An 18,625-nucleotide genomic window follows, 5' to 3' on the forward strand; every position below is an offset into this window, starting at 1 on the left:
TGTATGCAAGAAGACTGGAACTAGAGATTGAGACCATAAACTCATTAGGAAACTGTTTACTGAGCTCATAAATCAAGTGAGAAGTTGGCTCATTTCTCCATAAAATTCTATACTATGAGCTTCTCTGTGCAGCCCATGGAGAGAATGCATGTTTAAGACACTTATGCATTGGCTTCACCTCACAGACCTGGGAGCTCTGTCCATTATATATACTGTCAATGGTCTGAACATGTCTTTATGTTACAAATAAATGGTGCAAAAGTTGAATTCGGGCTTGAATGCTGTCAGAATTGATTTTTAGAAGTGCAGTTGAAATGCAAATATAACTTGATTTCACTCAGAAAATATACAATTAAAATAGTAACCCCAAGTTTTTATTTGATAACATTGCCATTTTACTTGCAGAGCTGAAGTTTCAAACAGCAGTAGCTTGATGTACTGTGGCATATCAGAGGTGCAACTGCAAGTGCAAACAGTAAACTAAGTGCTATCAAATGATGCAACTATTTCAGAGAATTATTGGCTGCCGAAACACTCCACCAGCCGCATAACAATGCCTTTGAGTCAGCCGTGATAATGACAAAAAACACACGCAGAACGCACACATGCAGAAAAATACACTTGCAAACAAGATCTGGCATACTAATACACTTACAACACACAGAAAATGCGCACACACTCCCTGGCTTGCTGTTTCAGCAGCTTGGGGGCAGGTAGGCCAACCCTAAAATCTGGGCTATGAATGTAAAGACAGAAGTCAGCCAATTAAACCTCAATTGCTGCCCCGTTGTCAGATATACGATACTCTCTTCCCTCGCTCCTCTTCCTCTCTTCGTCTTGCCCTGCTCTTTATCTCTTTCTTTCCGTCCTCCTCTCCCATTGCCACCTCCTGGCCCTCTGTCAATATCTCTCTCCCTGCACCTTCTTTTTTCTTTTTAACAATTCTCTCCTCTCCCCCTCTCTCACTCATCAAAACAGTTCCCCGGTCTTCTCCCATGAGAGAGAAGGATAAAAATAGCTCCTCTTCAGCTTGTGCTTGCTAGTTCTTTCTTTCCAGTCGGCGCTCCGTACATCAAATAACTGCGTTTCTTCAGAATAACCGTCATCTCTTCTTCTTCTTCTCTCTTTGTTGCTCACTGACTCTCAGTCTCTTTTCTCCCGCTCTGTAGCCCCTCACCCAACCACACTTGTATCTGCCTCTTTAAAGACAGTTTGTGTTTCTAGCAGGAGTTGTTGAAAGCCCCCAGGAGACCGTTATCATAAAGTTGCACACGATCCTACAGCTTGTTTGTGATGGAGAAGGAGCTGCTTTATCGGACACAACTGGTCTTTGCTCGGGATGGGATCGGCATGAAATGAAAATGTGTTTTTTGTTGCGTCTTAAAGCACTTTTCTACCTTAAAGTAACAGCTTCAAGGTCATTGTGATACTTCACTGAGTTGTAGTAGGCTGAATGGTGCTTTGTCATTCTCACTCTGTCCCCTATATGCCTGTTCTTGCACTGCGTAACTTTTGGCTCACTGTTGGGACAAGGGCGTTACACTTTATGGCAGTAGTCACACACCACCCATTAAGTCACTGATTTTGGTGAAACTGGATAATATTTTATGGAGAAAATGCTCTGGTTTTCCAGCTGTACCGCTCTGGATGTCTGAGACTGGAAGCTCAGAGCACCAGCGGAATCTTGTAGTTTAGCTTTGGAGTGCTGGAAAGAGGAAGTTTTCAGTAGAGCTGCACAATTAATCGCAATATTATCAAAATCGCAATATGGCTAAGTGCGATATCCAAATCGCAGAGGATGCAAAAGCTAACGGAGAGCAGTGCTAGAGTCATGGCAGAACCGGAGTCAAGTGAGTTGGCAGTGTGACCGGGCTCAGCAGCTTCTATGGACATAGCTAATGTCAGAGGCAAAGAGACCTAAGAGGACACTGGCTAGCTGGGTTGCTATGTCTTGTGTTTTTGCACTTGCTTGAGGTTTGGCTGCGTTAGCAAAGTTGTCGACTCGCTAGCTTTTGATCATAAGTAATGTAATCATAACCAATGCATGTGTACAGCTGTCCATATTTACCACAGTGGTATTGCAACACAGGGCACCAAATCGAAACAAACACCAAATCTTACACAATGTTGCTTTAACTGACGTTCTCTATCTGTGCAGTTGGTGATTAGGTAGTGAAAGCATTTAAAATGTTGACATCTGATGCCACAATCTGTTGTAAAGAACAGAAAGAATAACCCCTAGGCAGATGGGAATGTCATCTACAGAAATGATGTCAACAGTTAAATCATCTGGAAAAATTGTGTATGTTCGCTGGTCTACAGCTTCAGTTGATAAATAGATTTTGTGCAGTGTGTATTTACACACAAGCACACTATTGTGCTAAAAAAGTAATGAAACAGTGGTCAGATAGATGACTAAATAAACCGCCATATATATCTTCTTTACAGGAAACATAGCTATGCGGGAGAGGAGGTAAAAGAGTAATAAGCTTGGATAGCAGAGAAACCCCCTCCCTCCATACACATACACACACACACACACACACACTGGAAGAGCAAATGGCCATCTGGCTGCTATGAAAGCAAAGCTTTTTATGCCGTTTCCTCATTAGTTAAATTCTTTTTTGTCAACGACACTGTGATAGGATAAAAGAGGCGAGGAGGGAAAAGATGAGAGAGAGGAAAGATGGATAGAGCAGGAAGAGATTTAAAGGGAGAGGAGAGAGAGAGAGATGTGGAGAAGATGAAGTGATAGAGAAAGAAAGTAGCAGTACATGCGATGCCAGAGGGTATAAACAAACTGCTCACTGGCACAGCTACACAGCAATATAAACTTTCCCCTTTGAAAACACTTTTAATGTCCCAACATGCTAAAAATACAGCATAACGTAGCAGGAACAGCTCAGACAGCAGACAGACAGAGCTTCGTGCTCGGTAGTTTCCCGCTGTACAAAAGGCTTCAGAGACAATAAATCTTACGTTTGTGTTGACACACAATCATCCGTCTGAAAACCTACCCGACTAGGCCAAAATAATTCAGAAACAGGTTGTTTGGATTCAGTTTTTGCCTGTGGAAGCAAAACTGCAGATGCAAACTGTATGAAAACAAGACTGAACTCTAAAACATCAGAGAGAATAAGTCTGCCAAGGCTGCAATCCTCTAAGGTTGCACCTTTTACTGATAAACCTCCATTGAAGCAGACATTTTTACTTGTCATTGCTAGAAAACACGCAGGTGTAACTCCATTTATACCAAGTATGCATAATACCTGGGCCCTAAGTGGAATATAGCCATTATGAACGCTAATAGTGACGCCCGTGTGTGAATAGCGAAAATGTCACCAATAGAAAAGAAATATGGATATCTCAATCAGAAACAACAGAGAAATGGACAATCAATAGATAGCTGCAGCATTTCTTTCATTTAGATAAGTCCAGAACTTCAGTGTAAAATACATTTTCTTATGTTCAATGTTGAGAAACATTGAAAAACATCACGGTAAAAGGCATACAATTGCAGATCAATGTATATGTGCAGGGAGGTTTTTTATTTACCACGACATATTGATTGTGTGAACAAAAAAGGCAAATTTATTTTTGAGTCTTTTTCATTTAAATCTGGTACAACACAAACAAAAACATAACCTCCTTGGAGGAGGAAGTTATAATAATACAGATCCATCTGAGAATACAAGTACTGCATAACACATGTAAAACGGAAACAGATTAAATCATGCTGTTCATCATTTTATGTTACATTCAGTATATCTGTATTCTGTAATGGATAATGTTCATCAAATACATTATATGAACTAACGTTTTCAAATATGTTATAGCTCAAGGTCTGCAGAGAGCAGTTAAGATAATCAATGAATTCACTCACCATCTTTGTCAGCTCTTCTGAATATCTGTGAACAGAAAGCAAAAGAGTAGTTAGAATCATTGAAGGTATCCGCAGTGAGCTGCAGGAGGTATGAACAACAAGAATGTGCAATCATATGAAAGCCTTTGAAGGAGAGTGGCTCCAACACCCCTTCAATTCAAAGCTGGTGTTTGGGAAAGTTACTTTTAATTGACTAATTACATTTGGTGGACACAAAAACACAAATGTAAAAAATTAAACCCATAGATTTAATGAACACTTTCCAAACAGCTCAACAAAAACTGGAAATTATAACAGTGGTTATACAAGTTTCACAAAATAGTATTTATTAAATGGTTATGGTGCACTTATTTTCACTGTTTTTTGTGTGAGTTCATGTTATGGTCTACTCCCTACTTGTCCATTTTCAATAAATATTATTTTCATCTTCTACAGTAGTCTTAGAATGTCTTGAATGACTTTAATTGTCATTTAAGTCCATGTGTACAACTGTGTATCATCTGTGTAACAATACACCATATTCCTAAATCACAGCGCTAAAGAGTAAGCATGTACACGCAAAATAGAAAAAGACCTAATATTGAACCCTGTGGAACACCATAGCTAATATTTACATGAGACTGTGGAATTTTCTGATTTAACCCAGAAAGTTTCATTTGAGAAGAGAGAGATTTTAAAAGATTTTCAAGGTTTTACGTTATTTAATGAGTTTCAAAATCTGTGCTATGCTCCAATAAATGTAGCTCTGAGCAGTTGCTTGCATCTGCTGTAACTCAAAACGTCTCTATAAATGAGCCAATATTAGCTTATCACAGATTTAGCATCACACTCCTGTACATTGACTCATGATGGACAGTTTAAAGAATGGATCAACCCAGAGAACAAGAGATAGTTTTGTGCTGACTCAAATTACATCACTTGAGGCAATTTATCAGTTTTCACACAAACTACCTCTGGAAACACAAAAGGGTTCATGTTTGGTACAGTATGTCATTTTTGAATGAAACTAAACTTTTCATATTTTTGTAGAAAATTGTCATTTTGTTCAGAAAAAGAATAGGATACTTAAAAAATCAGTGTAAGAGAACTGGTTTAGAGGTCAAAATGTAACATGAAATAAAAAGCTTCTTTAAATGCATTGACAGGCCATTACTAACAATTTCACATCCTGTATTTTGAGATTGAAAGTGAGGCACTTTTTTTTTTACTTTAATGAGATTTGTAAATCTTGTGCTCTGGGGCAGAACATTTACATCATTTCAGCTGAAGTGACAGATGGTTAAGCACATGTAAGGTGGTGTTTCTTAAGTAGAACAGAATTACCAATTCTTTGCAGCAAAAGCAGAACCTAGTGGGTGAATAACTGCACATAGTAATGTTTGGTCTTCCATTCAATTTGTTAACCAGTGCAGCCTGTACAGAGACTCTGTCACACACAAACACACAACCAGATTAGGTGCAGTGGTGTGTGATAAGACTGGTTAGGAGCCACGGGACTGAAAAGTTTATAAATGTGACAGAGGATAACAACTCACAAATGTTATGTACACGCACACACACTCTATGCATGTATGAACACACACGATTCTGGGAGCTAATTTATAGCTTCAGTGAAAGCTTCTTTCCCTATGGAATTGAAAGTGGCAGGTCTGGTACTTTCATCAGTGTTTCAGAGTGTGATATAAACTGTTCCTACTGACAGCAGCTGCCAGGAAGCAGCACAATGCCAGAGAAGAGGTGGAAGACAGAGAGAAAGACACGGTGAGGGGGATGCAAAATATGAAGTGAACAGACAGAAAGAAAGTGGGAGGGAAGATGGATACTTATTTTATTTTCTTCTGAGAGAACCTGTCACCACTGGACTGTTACAGCAGCAACTCTTCTTGTGAAGGACACAAGTGACAACTTTGATAGACGCCTTTCCAACCTACAGGGGGATGAGTGAGTGGTACTAAAAAGATTTTTTGGTGGAGCAAGTCTTTAACTTAGCCCCATTATACAGACAACATGTGGAAGTCTGTAAAGTAGATTCCTTTCCATCACACTTGAGAAAAGAATTGGAGCATAGCTTATAAGAATTCTCACCTAAAAGTGTCTTAAACTGTCAGAAATAAAAGCCTCAAGACTTGACACTGACTTTTATTATCAGCTGTTAATAGGAATGTCAGACGAAAGGAGGATTTAAACAAATATTTTTTTTAGATTTGGTGACTCAACATTTCAAGTTAAACATACTACTAGGAGTTGTAACTGATAATGAAACAGTCTCAGTTAAATACTGATGCCTCTGCATGACCTACATTTACCTACCTTTAGTGAAAAGATTGGCTGTTTCCTTATATTTATTATTAATGCCACCATCAGTGCAACGAGGCAGTTGAAACACTACCACTTTTGTCCACAGGGGCCGCCAGAAACAACACAAAATGAAAGTTCATTGTCGCTTTCAAGTAAAGCAGAAAGGATGAACCAATTAGCTTTTCAAGAGAAAATGCAAACCTTTTGATAACAGATTTATTGTTTCAGTCTGTTTTCAAGCAAAAATTCCAACCATTCCAGCAGTATTAAACTGAGACTGTTTCATAACCAGGTATGCACTCCTTGTAGTAGATGTAATCAATTAATCAAGAAGATTGTCGATAGATATTAGGGGTGTAAAGATTTACCAATACGAGTCAGAAATCGGTTTTAACGTTGTAGACTACATCGGTACGCGGACCCCTGGATGGATCTAAATGCACCATGAACCAGTTGATGGTTTGATTCTAAAGATATGAAGACTAAAGCTTTGCTGCTAACAGCGTTTCCCCTCTCATGCAAGGTAAAAGGTCAACGCCAGGATCTTGCGTCAAGAGTGACGAGAGTAACGTGGCTCGCGAGGTCAGTACATAAACAAATATGTCCCACAACGCGGACACGACTTACAGTGCACCATCATATCTAAAGTCTGGGAGACATTTGTTAGGAAAGTTGGTAGGAAAGTTGGACAAACGTCTATCCATTTGTTGGACAGCAATGAAGTACAGCGGTAGCACCACACATATTAATTACTCGCCTGGTGAGACGGCATGGTGACACCTATTCAGGCGACGAGGGGTCTGTGGATGCTAATACAGCTAGCACAAGCAAGAACACACAAACACAGATAGTAAAGACGTTCCAGGCACAACTTGGCGAGGTCTAAGGTAATCACGGCAGAAAGTCTTTTTTTGTGTGTGTCTGTTAGAAAAGCAATAAACCTAGCAATAAAACTAGACCTTTGTCTCCCAATTTTACCATAAAGGGAAAAATACTTCGGATTCTCTGCCATTTATAAATGATATGTATTGGAAGGTAAGTAATGTCGCTTTTATAGAACTGGCTTATTTTAATTTAGAATAGCAAATAAATTTCTACATTAAACAAATGTTAAGAACTGTATCAGATTGTATCGTATCAAATTGCACCGAGTTGTTCCATATCAAAATGCGTTGTCCATGAATCGTATCTTAGCCCATGTATCTAGATACGTATCAGATCATCTAAGAAGGGAGAGATGCACACCTCTAATAGATATAGATTAATAATGAAAATAATTGTTAACAGACTGCAGTTCAGGATCATCAGGATGGACTTTTAAACAAACTAACCTAAATATGTAAAAAAGTACGTTCATTGCTTGTCAAATTCGAAGTGTGTGGTGCATCCAGGCAGCGACTGCGGCCATCTGAACAGGCCAAAGTGAAAATCATTAACTGCTGAGACACACGACGTTCCAAATGACAAGCTGTTCTGCATTGTTCTGCTCTCCGGCTGCACCCTGGGGCGCACTCAACTCCTCAGAAAGCAGCCAACTCTGGAGCTGCTGGAGACAGACAAGCTCAGAGAGGAGGGAAAGTGTTGCGTTAAGGAGGCAGGGTGTGTGTGTGTGTGTGTGTGTGTGTGTGTGTGTGTGTGCGTGCAGATAGTTGTAACAGAAATACAGAGTGAGAATAATATGAGAGACAGTGGAGGAGAGGTACAGAAAACGATTGAACAAAGCAGAAAGAGAAGACAGAGACGGAGGGAGGGGGATGCTGCATCCATCTAACCTTATTAAGAATGGATGCTTTTCTTGGCCTGGCTGAGGAGAGAGGAGAGGAGGAAGACGAGAAGGATATGAAGGAAAGGAGGAGAGGAGAGGAGAGGAGGAGGGGGAGAGTACAGAGGATGAAAGGAGTTTAAAGGATAGAAAGGGAAGGTGCATCAGGGTTAAGATGAAGGGGAAGACAAGAACAGCCAAGGATGAGAAACAAGCACGCAGAGAGTGTCTAATGAGAGAATGATGCCTGCACGCACACACACAGACACAGACACACACATCTACAGCAATCGCTCAGATCCCTTCGGTGTGGACTTCTCCACCATGATAATAATGCCGGGGTCAATAATATCGGAGAATGGCAAAAAACGATTAACATTTCAAAGTTCAAGCCGATGCAGAAAGTGAGCTGGAGAGAAAATGCCAGAGAGAGTTCATGGCTGATGTCAGAAGGCGCTGTGTGTGTCGACCAATCAACATAAGCGAAGCAGAGAAGGAAACAGTGTGGAAATCAGAGAGACGGAGCAGCTGTTCCGGTGTCAGGATCAGAAGCAGGTCAAAGAAGCATTCTGGGTCCTGACTCAAAGCTTATGAAACCCTTCTGTGCTGCATCTGCCCGAGTGGACTCCTCTTCAGTATGAGCAGCAACTCTGGCTACCCCCATCCATCCCCACACTCACACACACACACACACACACATACACACACACAATTAGTTTATTAGGGTACTAGGATATATTGGCCCTCTGGTCTTGATCATAATTAGTTTTCCATGGACCCCCTTCTTTTATCAGTCCATCATCTATTTGGGTCGTGGTCAGGGTCTGAAGCAACTGAACTACTTTCCTATTGTTTTTCTACCCCGTTAAGTCATTAAATCAGCATCAGCTCATCCTCCGGGGGACAGATTTAGTGGGGCGCTGATGAGAAAGAACCCAATAGTATTGATGAGCTGACCTAAATCGACACTGCGCTGCGTAATTGCCGCTTCCGAAACAGGAAGGCTGCATCTTTGCACGGGTTTATCCGCCCGCCTCTGAAATATGGCAGTAAGACATTTTCATGAATAATTAAAGTGTTGTGATAAAACTGTCTTAAGCATCCTAACAGACAATCCGACTCACTGGTGCTGCTTTTACTGCGGGTGGAGCTGCTGGTGTGGGTGCGCGTCGGACTTTCTTTGGACTGACAGTAAAACCATCAGCGAAAGTAGCGCTGCATTCACTGACCTGGATTTATGAGCACTCCAGTAGTGGTGTAGTAAAGAAGTGTACAAATCAAGCCGAGCTTAAAGGAGTTCTTGTCAATAAGACCCGGAACATGTACAGTGGATTTTGCACAGTGATCTGAGACTGTCCAGCCACCGAGAGGTCACAGGTTCGATCCCGACCGACTCTCTTTACTAAACTGTCTAGAACTATCTCCTGCCTGCTCTTCGAGGCTCGAGCTACAAGCCTCCACAGTGAACTGGAAGACCGTTTCTGTGCGTAAGTGCGCACTGCACCGCTCCGTACGCACTGCTCACTGGATGCCCTCACCCTCCCACCCAACCTGCCAGGCTGACCACTGCCGGGTGCCTCTCCATACTCACATCCAAAATCACGGAGATGCCTCTCCGCGGCTCCGGGGCGAAGAACTGCTCCTGAGCCACAGCCACCTCCTCCTTGCTGGAGGCGTACTCCCGGCTGGAGATGTTCTTGTTGTCGCTCATTTTGGTGACGATCCAGCGGACGAGCCCGTCGATTCCACCGGGCTGAGCGCCGCTGTTTCCGGACTGCGCTGCCGTCGCGGACTCGCTGTCCTGACCGGCTACGGGTTTCGGCTGCTCGCGGCTTTCCTGGGCTCGAAGTTTGGCTTGTTCTTTGTTGAGCAGTTTGTGGACTCCGTCCCTACAGTAGCGCGCTGCCTGCTCACACATCCTTTTGCTGCGGAGCGCTCATGCTGCGCTCTATGGGGGAGAGAGAGAAGCCCCCACCCCTCCCCACCTCCCCTGTTACATCACAGCACCCACCCCAAAACACACCCACCCTTCATATCCTACATACCTCCAGTGTTATCTACCCAGCGAAAAATGCTCCTTATATTCCTATAGAGAGATATTTGTAAGGTTTGGAGAGTTTATAGTGACTTTGCTGCACTGTTTATCTTTTGCTACACGACAATTCTTTTATATTCCTACAGGTACAATGTATATTTGGAGTGAATACACTCTTTGTCCTTCTAAAATGTAAAAATACAACATTTGTTGGTAGTTTTTAAATTTGAGCTTGGGTGTATGAGAGTGAGCAGCCAGGTAACATCCTTTCATGTTGTATTACAGCTGGAGAACACATCTGGAGTAGCATCACTTTCTCTGGGCTTGTTGATGGGTGTAAGACTTGTGTTTAATGTCCACTGCCCTATTTGTCTTCCATCGCTTAAACAGTCCCAGCAGGAGGCAGTCTGTGTGGCTCACTTTGTCCCAGTGGGAAGATCAGACGGTTTTCTCTTGAACTGTCAGTCCGGCTCCTCATTACAGGTAGCGCGGTGTGTGTGTGTGTGTGTGTGTGTGAGATGTGACAGATCCAAACCTTGTTAATGAGCGTGTCCTCCAGCTTTGCCCTTTCAGCACAGGGGCTGGTGTTTCCTGCACTGTGCAGTGTGTCTGACAGCACACTGGGTAGTTTGGACAAATTAACTCCTGCTGGAACATCTCAACACGCAGGTTATGAGAATGACCAGAAGGCACAAAAGTAAGGTAAACGATGTGCAGCATCTTCCCCCAATCGCTGGAGCATTAGAGTTGGTAAACTCACTTGACATGACTGCCCCCATGTGGGAAGGATGTGTAATGGCAGGCCTGGGCAGGTTCTCACTGCAGGATTTATTCAGTTTATTCAAATATTGGCAGTGCAACCTGGATGTTGAAACATTGGTTTTTATTGAATTTTAGAAAGAACAGGAACGGGCACAGACATAAAACACAGTGACAAGTACAGTAAAACTTTCAGTGTAAACGGTTCCAACAATTCTTTTGAGTTAAAATGAATTTTACAGTGTATTAGTTGAAGTCATTGTAATTATTTTTTTTTTACAACAGCACAGATTTAATGTTAAAGACTAAAGTTTTGGCAAATTGCCAGAAAAGAACTACTTTGCACATGACACGAATACAGTTTACTGACAGATTATTTCATTTATAATTAACTATATCACAATCCCAGTGGGTCGGAAGTCACTTAAAACAGCATGGGAAATTTCTGAAAATTACATCATGGCTTTAGACTCTTCTGATAGGCTAACTGACATAATTTAAGTCAATTGGTGTGGGTGTATGTTCAACATAAGCAGGGAAGAAGCCACTGCTCCAAACCCAGCATAAAAAGCCAGACTATGGGGGCAGAGTTTTGGAGAAATATCATAGCTCATTTTAACTGTATATACTGTTGTGTAGTAAAAGTCAAAGGGTGTAACGGTTACACCCTTTGACATTTCAAACTCCTATTACAAGCGTAATAGATTGTTAGACGCCAATTTTGGCAAATGTCATGACGCTGATTAAAGATGTAAGGTGAAAAAGTGTTTAATTTGCAATCAGTCTGCAGGAGAGAGATAACACAGAGGGGATCATATGACATTGGCATTCTTCTAATTATAAAACATGAATTAGTCTTCTTGAATTAAAATTTGGTGTCATAGCTGGCTCTGATTTTTCATTACTTTGTCCAATTTAAAAAGGCACCATGTAAAATAAAGCAAATGTTATCAAGTGAGTCCCACAACACATTTTTCACAATTTTTCTGCAGCATGTGTGCTACAGTGGATGTGCATATCACTGTGTCACTAGAATGAGGGATGAAGGAACTAGAAGTAAATGAAACTTAAAGATCCCCTTCACACATGTGTTAAGACATAATTTAAATAGCCTGCATGGAACAATAATGTGTGTCTGAAAATAATAGGGCAAAATAAAAACATAAATGCTCAATGAAAATTTTGAAAAAATCCATTAAATGTTAATATTTTTGAGCTAAACTTGCCTCCACTCAAATCTATCCATCAGGCAAACTCAAATTTCAACTAATGACCATTTTATTGTAATCACTGTCAAAATAAATCATTAAACGTCAGGTGTCATTTTCACTAGCTCTCCTACAGGGGGGTTGGGGTGCCGTTTAAAAGAACAGCCGTAAAGGGGCCCTCCTATAATGTAGTATTGCATTTCCATCAATAGTGGGGACTCACAAGAGAAATGGTCAAAACTGAAGCAGGAGAGGCTGAAACTTTCTGACTTTTAGTCCATATTATTAGGTCAGGCTCCAAAAGAGCTGGATCAGACTCCTCACCTGCAGTTTGTAATGCAGACAAAGCTCCTCCACAGCCAGACAATAAGGACTATATCAAAGAATTATTATAAAAATATTGTATCTGTGATATTGTATTGACTCTCAAAAACACTGTATTGGTTTTTGTGTTTAAACCCGCAACCACTAGATAGCAGTGGTGTAAACTGAGCACTTTGATGTTGGATGTTGGACTCTCATACATACAAATACAGATCCCACTGTTCTGGTTGCATAGAGAGTTTACTTTTTATTCAGATTTTAGGCATATGGTGGTGTGTTGTTGTTTTTTAGTTGCTTACAGTATTACAATATATCACAATATATTGAATCATAATCCCTGTATCATGATATGTATCATATCGCCAGATAATTAGAATATGCCTGACATTTTCTTACCTTTCATGAGTAGCTGATGAACATAATTCGAGTCCTACACAGTCAGCTGGGCAGTAGACCGCCTGCACACAGGGGCTGCTGCTCAGAGATCAGAGAACCCTAAAGAGAGGACACAAACAGACTGTTTTTAGGTTCTAACTGGAGCCACAAACCAGGAAACAAGGGATGCCAACTACCCATTTTATCTATCCGGAGAATGATGTGAATGTTTTTGCCATCATGATTTCCATGGTTCTAAATTAAGAAATAAATGACAATATCATAAATCAAACTAATCATGAATCAAGTCTTTAGATCGTGTTAAAGTTTTGCACATTAAAGTACCAAAAACAATATTATCCTTTAACCTTCCTGTCAACACTAAAGCATAAACTCAATTAACAAAAACAAACTCCCACTGAAGGTTCTTCAGAAGACACATGGCAAACACCTACAAACAATCATCAAAGACAAGACAGACAAAAATGAGGAAGCCTTCTTCTTTTTTTTGATGTTTCATGGTGGTTGGCAAAGCATGTTTGTGCATGCATGACCAAATTGCAGCTCTGATGTTACTGTCTCCTCTCTCCAGTCCTTCCCATGCTTCTCATCATACCCGCTTCTCTTTGAATTCTGTATCACCTTCCTGTTCTCTCTTCTTCCCACTGATTTTGCCACCTGTCTCTCAACCTATGCTCAATTGTGGTCTTCATTTCCACATTTGTCAGCCGTATTATTTTCTTTGATTCCTATTTGTTCCTCATATTCACATATTCAGGTATGTGTCCATGAGTGTATAAACACCTGAATATAAGGATCATTGTGTTTTTGTTACCATGGAATGAGTTGTTTTTCCTACAGAGTCTTGTGCCCACTGTAGTTTCTCCCTTGAGCTTGGTAAGAGAGGGTGAAGAGAGTGATCTGCAACTTCACCATTAGATGCCACTAAATCCCACACACTGGACGTTTACAACTTCTAGTCTGCTGTCTGGATGGCTGTGCTTCAAGCTGATTAACGATGAACTGGAATCAGAGAATATTACTGCTTGGGCACTAGTTATTTTCTATTTAGGCCAGTATTACTTGTGGGTGTATAATGAACTCATCTATTTTGCCAAGCAATGTGAAATCCACAATAGGGTCAGGAAGCATCCACTGATGAATTACTGAGTTGGACTAATCTTTATTTCAGTTTGTTCTAGTTCTTTTCCTTTCAGCTTAAATGTCAAACCACAACTTTGTTTCTCCCCTCTTCTTTTCCCAACAGGGTTTCAGTGAATACAAATTTCAATCTGGATGGGTCAGTAACAGTTGCTGCCGTTTGTGAGGTGAAAGACAAGACATTCTTCATTTTCAAAGTAATTAGGAGAGTGCTAATTAGCTGACATTAGCTTGCTACCTAACACTGATCCCTGGGTAGTTCAGGGTCACTGTAATCAGCATTGTTGCTCCTTCAAATGGAGAATCTATGGTGGCCGAACCATGCGAAAAATGCGAACACCCCTATTTAGAGCCAATGTTTGGTTTATCCCTTCTAGGCCACTGTTAAAACATGGCGGACTCTGTGGAAGGCAACCCTCTGTGTCTGTAGATAAAAACGTAACAATTCCAACTCTAAATAAAAAAGCATACCTATAAATATTAGAGTCCATTTCTGACAAGAGATGAATGGACCCTGGGCTCTCAGAACAGTATGCAAGGGTCACATATATCCTACTTTCAAAATAAAAGCAATGAAACTGAAATGAATTTGCAAAACCAGGAGTACATTTATGAACTTTATTTTAGATTTTTGACAAAATGTTTGTTTCTTAATGACTTGAGGCCGGCGTGTTGTCGGTGGCCATCACTGTCGCCATGGGGATGGGCTTGGAGACAAGCTGGTTGCCCAGGGAAACGGTCAGCTGAGAGTCCATGTACTTGACTATGTTGGAGATCTGGCTGAAATGGCGCCGAGCCTGCATGTGTTTGAGATTGATGCTGTGGATGAACGTCGGCCCATACACCTGAACACAAACACAGAGGGGACACTGTAACAGCTGGAGTCCAAACTGTAGCAGCTGCTTTTTTACTGTTTGACCAGACAAACAGAAAGACCAGACAACGTGCCAGAGTGACTGGCATGACTATTCACATGGCAGGAGGTAACAGTTTGATAAAAATGGGAAAACTGAAAATTTCAGCTGTGTAAAAGGGCTGCTTTTGAAATTATTGGGAGTTACAGCAAACAACTGTATCTTTAAGGTGACAATTCACAATTTGGTGATAGATCTAAGTTACTACGACACGGTACAGATCCTCTTTGATCACAATGTGAATGGAATGGGGATAACAAGAACATTTATTAATACCAGGTGGAAATATTCATTAGCCAGATAGAGATTGCACATTGATACCAGGTGGGGATTGGGTCCATGTTTAATGTGAGTGTACAGGAAATGTTTACAAGGACAGACCTCGTGGACGTCTTCTACCACCATGTGAACAGGAGCTTCTTCTTTGGACAGCAGGATGCAGTTCCAGGGGCTCCAGTCCCTCTGGTTCTCCCAGCGGACGAACACCAGGTTGTAGAGGTCACTGCTGGCACTAAGGGCCGAGCGAGAGGCCCAGACACCCTCAATCAGGTACTGCACGTCCTCCACCTGAGAGGACACACATGTAGACAGGGTTGCACTATCTGCATTAAGAATGCTGTTGAGGCTTGTAGTGAAGAGATCAAACTGACAGATCACCTGCAGCAGGAAGGGAATCTTTGTTTCCTTGTTGATCTGCAACTCGTCAGCTCTCAGCCTCCTCAGGATGTTTTTGTAGCAGGATAAGTCTTCACGGCATCTTGCTATGTTGTCAAGTCCAGTGCAATGGCGGCACCGACCGCTCAAATCGGTTCTGACGGATGGCCTGAAGTCGGTAGAGGGAAGGTAGCGATGACAGGCAAGGCACAGGGCCATGTCGTTCTTTGACTTGGAGGGATACTGGGGAATTCAGATTTTATTAGAGATATTTATATGTAGTTTATATCTAAAAGTGTTCAAATGATTCCAGGCCAATGGGGCTCTTTGCTTACCTTCAGCAGCTTGGTCACCTCAGGGTTAAACTCTGGTGTCTTGATGTATTGGAGGAACAAAGTGGAGATCCTCCTCTTCAACCCCTCCAGGTCTTTTGTGTTAAGGTTCCGAAACATCAGGTCCACCTCCCTGTCGATCAAATCCACGATTTCCCGGGTCAGCTGACACTTATGTTCCTGTCCAATAAGGACAAGAAAATGATTATTCTACCAAGAATAATAGATATTCATATAAAACAAGAATTGTAGTATTGTGCCATAACAAGGAAATATAAATTTCTATGAAATCCTATGAGATATTTAGAGTCACTACTGTGTTGTATCGCCTTTTTTTTACCCAAGTATTTTTGTAATTTGTTTTTATGTACAACTGGAGAGTTTTTGATAAAACGGAATGCTCTGTTATTTCAACAGGAAGTTAAAAGCAAGCATTTATTTCATTTTACAAACTGTATGTTTCACTTCCGCTAGCTTAACTTCTCCTTGTCAGGTGAACAGGGCCAGCTATGGTCACAGAGTCAGCTGAGATACGGCTATGTCATGGGCCATATGTGGCTACCAGATCTGGCCCACATGTTGACCATAATTCATTGCTGTATCTGGGCTGAGTGTAATAGTAGGGCCATAGCACGCCCGATCCACCTCCAAGTGGGTTGTGGCGACGTCTTGCCGCCCGCAGACAACCCTAACAACTCCCCTTCTCTCCGTCCGTATAGGAGAGCAGACAGATGTTTTTAATGGTCTGAGAGTTCAGCTCTCAGCGTCTAACTGAATCTCTCAAGTTTGAAGTTTAGTTTCTCTCCTGCATCTGACTGACTGTTTCATGTTCACTTTTAGCTGTATAAGTGTCGTGTTAAGTTCCTGTTGATGAAAATCCCGCACTTGCTGATTTTCCTGCTTCAGAACTTTTAATTTGTGAAGAATGTTTAGGAAATTAAATGTGTTTTTTCACCAAATTAGCGTAGCATAGTGCAGGGAGGAAGGCGGCCGTGTTTATTTGTGCTTTACGACCATTGCTGCTCTCTCTGCCTATAAAGACACACCTTCAAGCATGTAGCCCTGTTGTAATGGAGATGCAAATCCCTGCTGCGCTGGGCTGGTGCGAGTCAAACAGAGTCGAGCCGAGCCAGCAGGTGTATATGGAAAAAAGGTATATATGGGCTATGTGGACCGTGACTGGGCCAGACCAATTTTGCTATGTTGGATGGGGCCTTGCAATAATGTCAATAATAATGTTAAGAACTAAAGTGGCAAATTTGGTCAGTGGTAATGGTGATACACTGACCCTGCACCATTTGTGTTAAATGTGTGAGCTCACACAGCAGTAGTGTGCAGTATGTGTGAGTTGTAGTACATTGACGGTGTGTTTGAGTTTCATGAGGACGCTGAGTCTCTGATCCTGGCTGTCAGTGGATTGGTTGATGTTGTTGTACAGATCTCGAAGCTCTTTCGCTCTGATGGTGAGTTGACTTTCCTTCTTCATCAGCCGACCGTCAGCTGCTCGCCACTGACGAGGAGCCGCACACTAAAACACACCATTACACTGTTAGTACTACTGCTGATGGAGCAACTAACACTAATGATAATGCTACTAATTTCAGACATTTTGGTATGGACTGAGAGAGCTCGAAGCAGAGGAGGAGCAGTGACCTTGTCCAGGAAGTTCCTGACACTTCTGTGGTAGTTGTCTTTCTGGAAGGCAATGCGATGGCGTTCAATGGCGCCGATGAGCTGCGTCTCTTGGTCCAGCAGCTCGCAGAGAGCCACCTTCCTCTCAGCTCCTTGCAGGGACGAGTTAATCCGCTGCTCCTCCTCACACCTCCACTCTGAAACACACAGTTAGAGCTTTTAACTGGTTGACATCACCACAACAGAAACTGTTCAGTGGCAGGTTAGAGGATGGCACGTAGAAACTAGACTTTTAATTTAATTGAATTCAGTTTGAACCAGAATACAATTCAAGGCCCCTCTCCCTCAGCCTACTCTCTAGAGCCTGGTACTTCAGGTTGAAGTCCTCTCTCGTCTGCGGGTTCATCCAGCGTTGGCGACGGTCTCTCAGCTGCTTCTCCTTGTCCTCCGCCCTCATCCTGTCCTGCATGTCAAGCCAGGCTATCCGCCGGTTCCGTTCCCTCCTCAGCCCGGCCACCTCCTGCTGAGCCAGCCAGCGCCGGGTAAACGACTGCAGACAGATCACCTGGGTGGGCGATGAGAGGAGGGAAGCAGGTCACAAATATTTCATTGTATCATTATTGTACATAAATCTTAACATGGTTAATAATCACGCCAGTCTGTGTTTAGGCCATGCCCCCTCAAGTCACTGTCCTTTGCAGGTCTCTGGTGCATGTTTTTAGTTTGCTGAAAGGGAGGAAGCTAGCAGAATTGAGGGGTGTACTTACACTTTAATTAAAGGACATGCATTATAATGACACACAGACACTCAGTGTTCACCCACAGCTCTCAGCCTCCTCTCATGATACTCGTCAGCAGTTGTGTATTTGCCAGGGCTGATCAGCTTGTCCTTCATAGAGGAGATGTAGCAGCCCACTGTGGACGTCTGGGAGGAGACGTCGACCGGACACTGCTGGGTCTGAGACTTCAGCTGTACTGTCTGACAGAGACAGAGACAAAGAAATTGGTTGAATTTAATAGATCTGGGACACTTTTACATAATTACATATGCTAATACATAAAAAAACTTTTAAAAAAAGAAACAAAGACAACATCTTAATGTATCTGAAAATGAAATCTCATGTCCATTGCATCCTTAGACGAAGGGATCTGAGATGGAGTTTCCCTGGTTGCTGATCTAGAAAATGTGTCACACGCATGTAAAATGTGTCTACTGTCTCTACGTCCAACTGTATAATATACTTCAGTTCCAAGACCATAGACATGACTAGCCACCCAATAAGTGACT

The 18,625-nt window shown here is 42.0% G+C and overlaps 2 protein-coding genes across 2 annotated transcripts in view; both read right to left on the reverse strand.

The window, feature by feature from the left end:
• The window catches only part of necab2 (N-terminal EF-hand calcium binding protein 2), a gene marked incomplete in the record, with an annotated part of 133,244 nt that extends 123,383 nt beyond the window's left edge, over nt 1–9,861 (reverse strand). The window contains 1 exon segment of the mRNA XM_035664951.1: nt 9,535–9,861. Coding sequence (XP_035520844.1) covers nt 9,535–9,861 — 327 coding nt within the window.
• A 4,583-nt stretch (nt 9,862–14,444) lies between these two features.
• Nucleotides 14,445–18,625, reverse strand: part of iqub (IQ motif and ubiquitin domain containing) — a 7,586-nt gene continuing 3,405 nt past the window's right edge. The window contains exons 6-13 of the mRNA XM_035665510.1: nt 18,161–18,316; nt 17,692–17,902; nt 17,359–17,534; nt 17,063–17,233; nt 15,709–15,885; nt 15,377–15,616; nt 15,101–15,286; nt 14,445–14,650 (exon numbers count right to left, since the gene is read on the reverse strand). Coding sequence (XP_035521403.1) covers nt 14,456–14,650; nt 15,101–15,286; nt 15,377–15,616; nt 15,709–15,885; nt 17,063–17,233; nt 17,359–17,534; nt 17,692–17,902; nt 18,161–18,316 — 1,512 coding nt within the window. The 3' untranslated portion in view covers nt 14,445–14,455. The remainder of the gene's footprint in view (nt 14,651–15,100; nt 15,287–15,376; nt 15,617–15,708; nt 15,886–17,062; nt 17,234–17,358; nt 17,535–17,691; nt 17,903–18,160; nt 18,317–18,625) is intronic.

The sequence above is a fragment of the Morone saxatilis genome, unplaced genomic scaffold, assembly GCF_004916995.1.
Source record: "Morone saxatilis isolate NCDOM2014 unplaced genomic scaffold, NCSU_SB_2.0 Contig2, whole genome shotgun sequence".
Taxonomy (NCBI): domain Eukaryota; kingdom Metazoa; phylum Chordata; class Actinopteri; family Moronidae; genus Morone; species Morone saxatilis.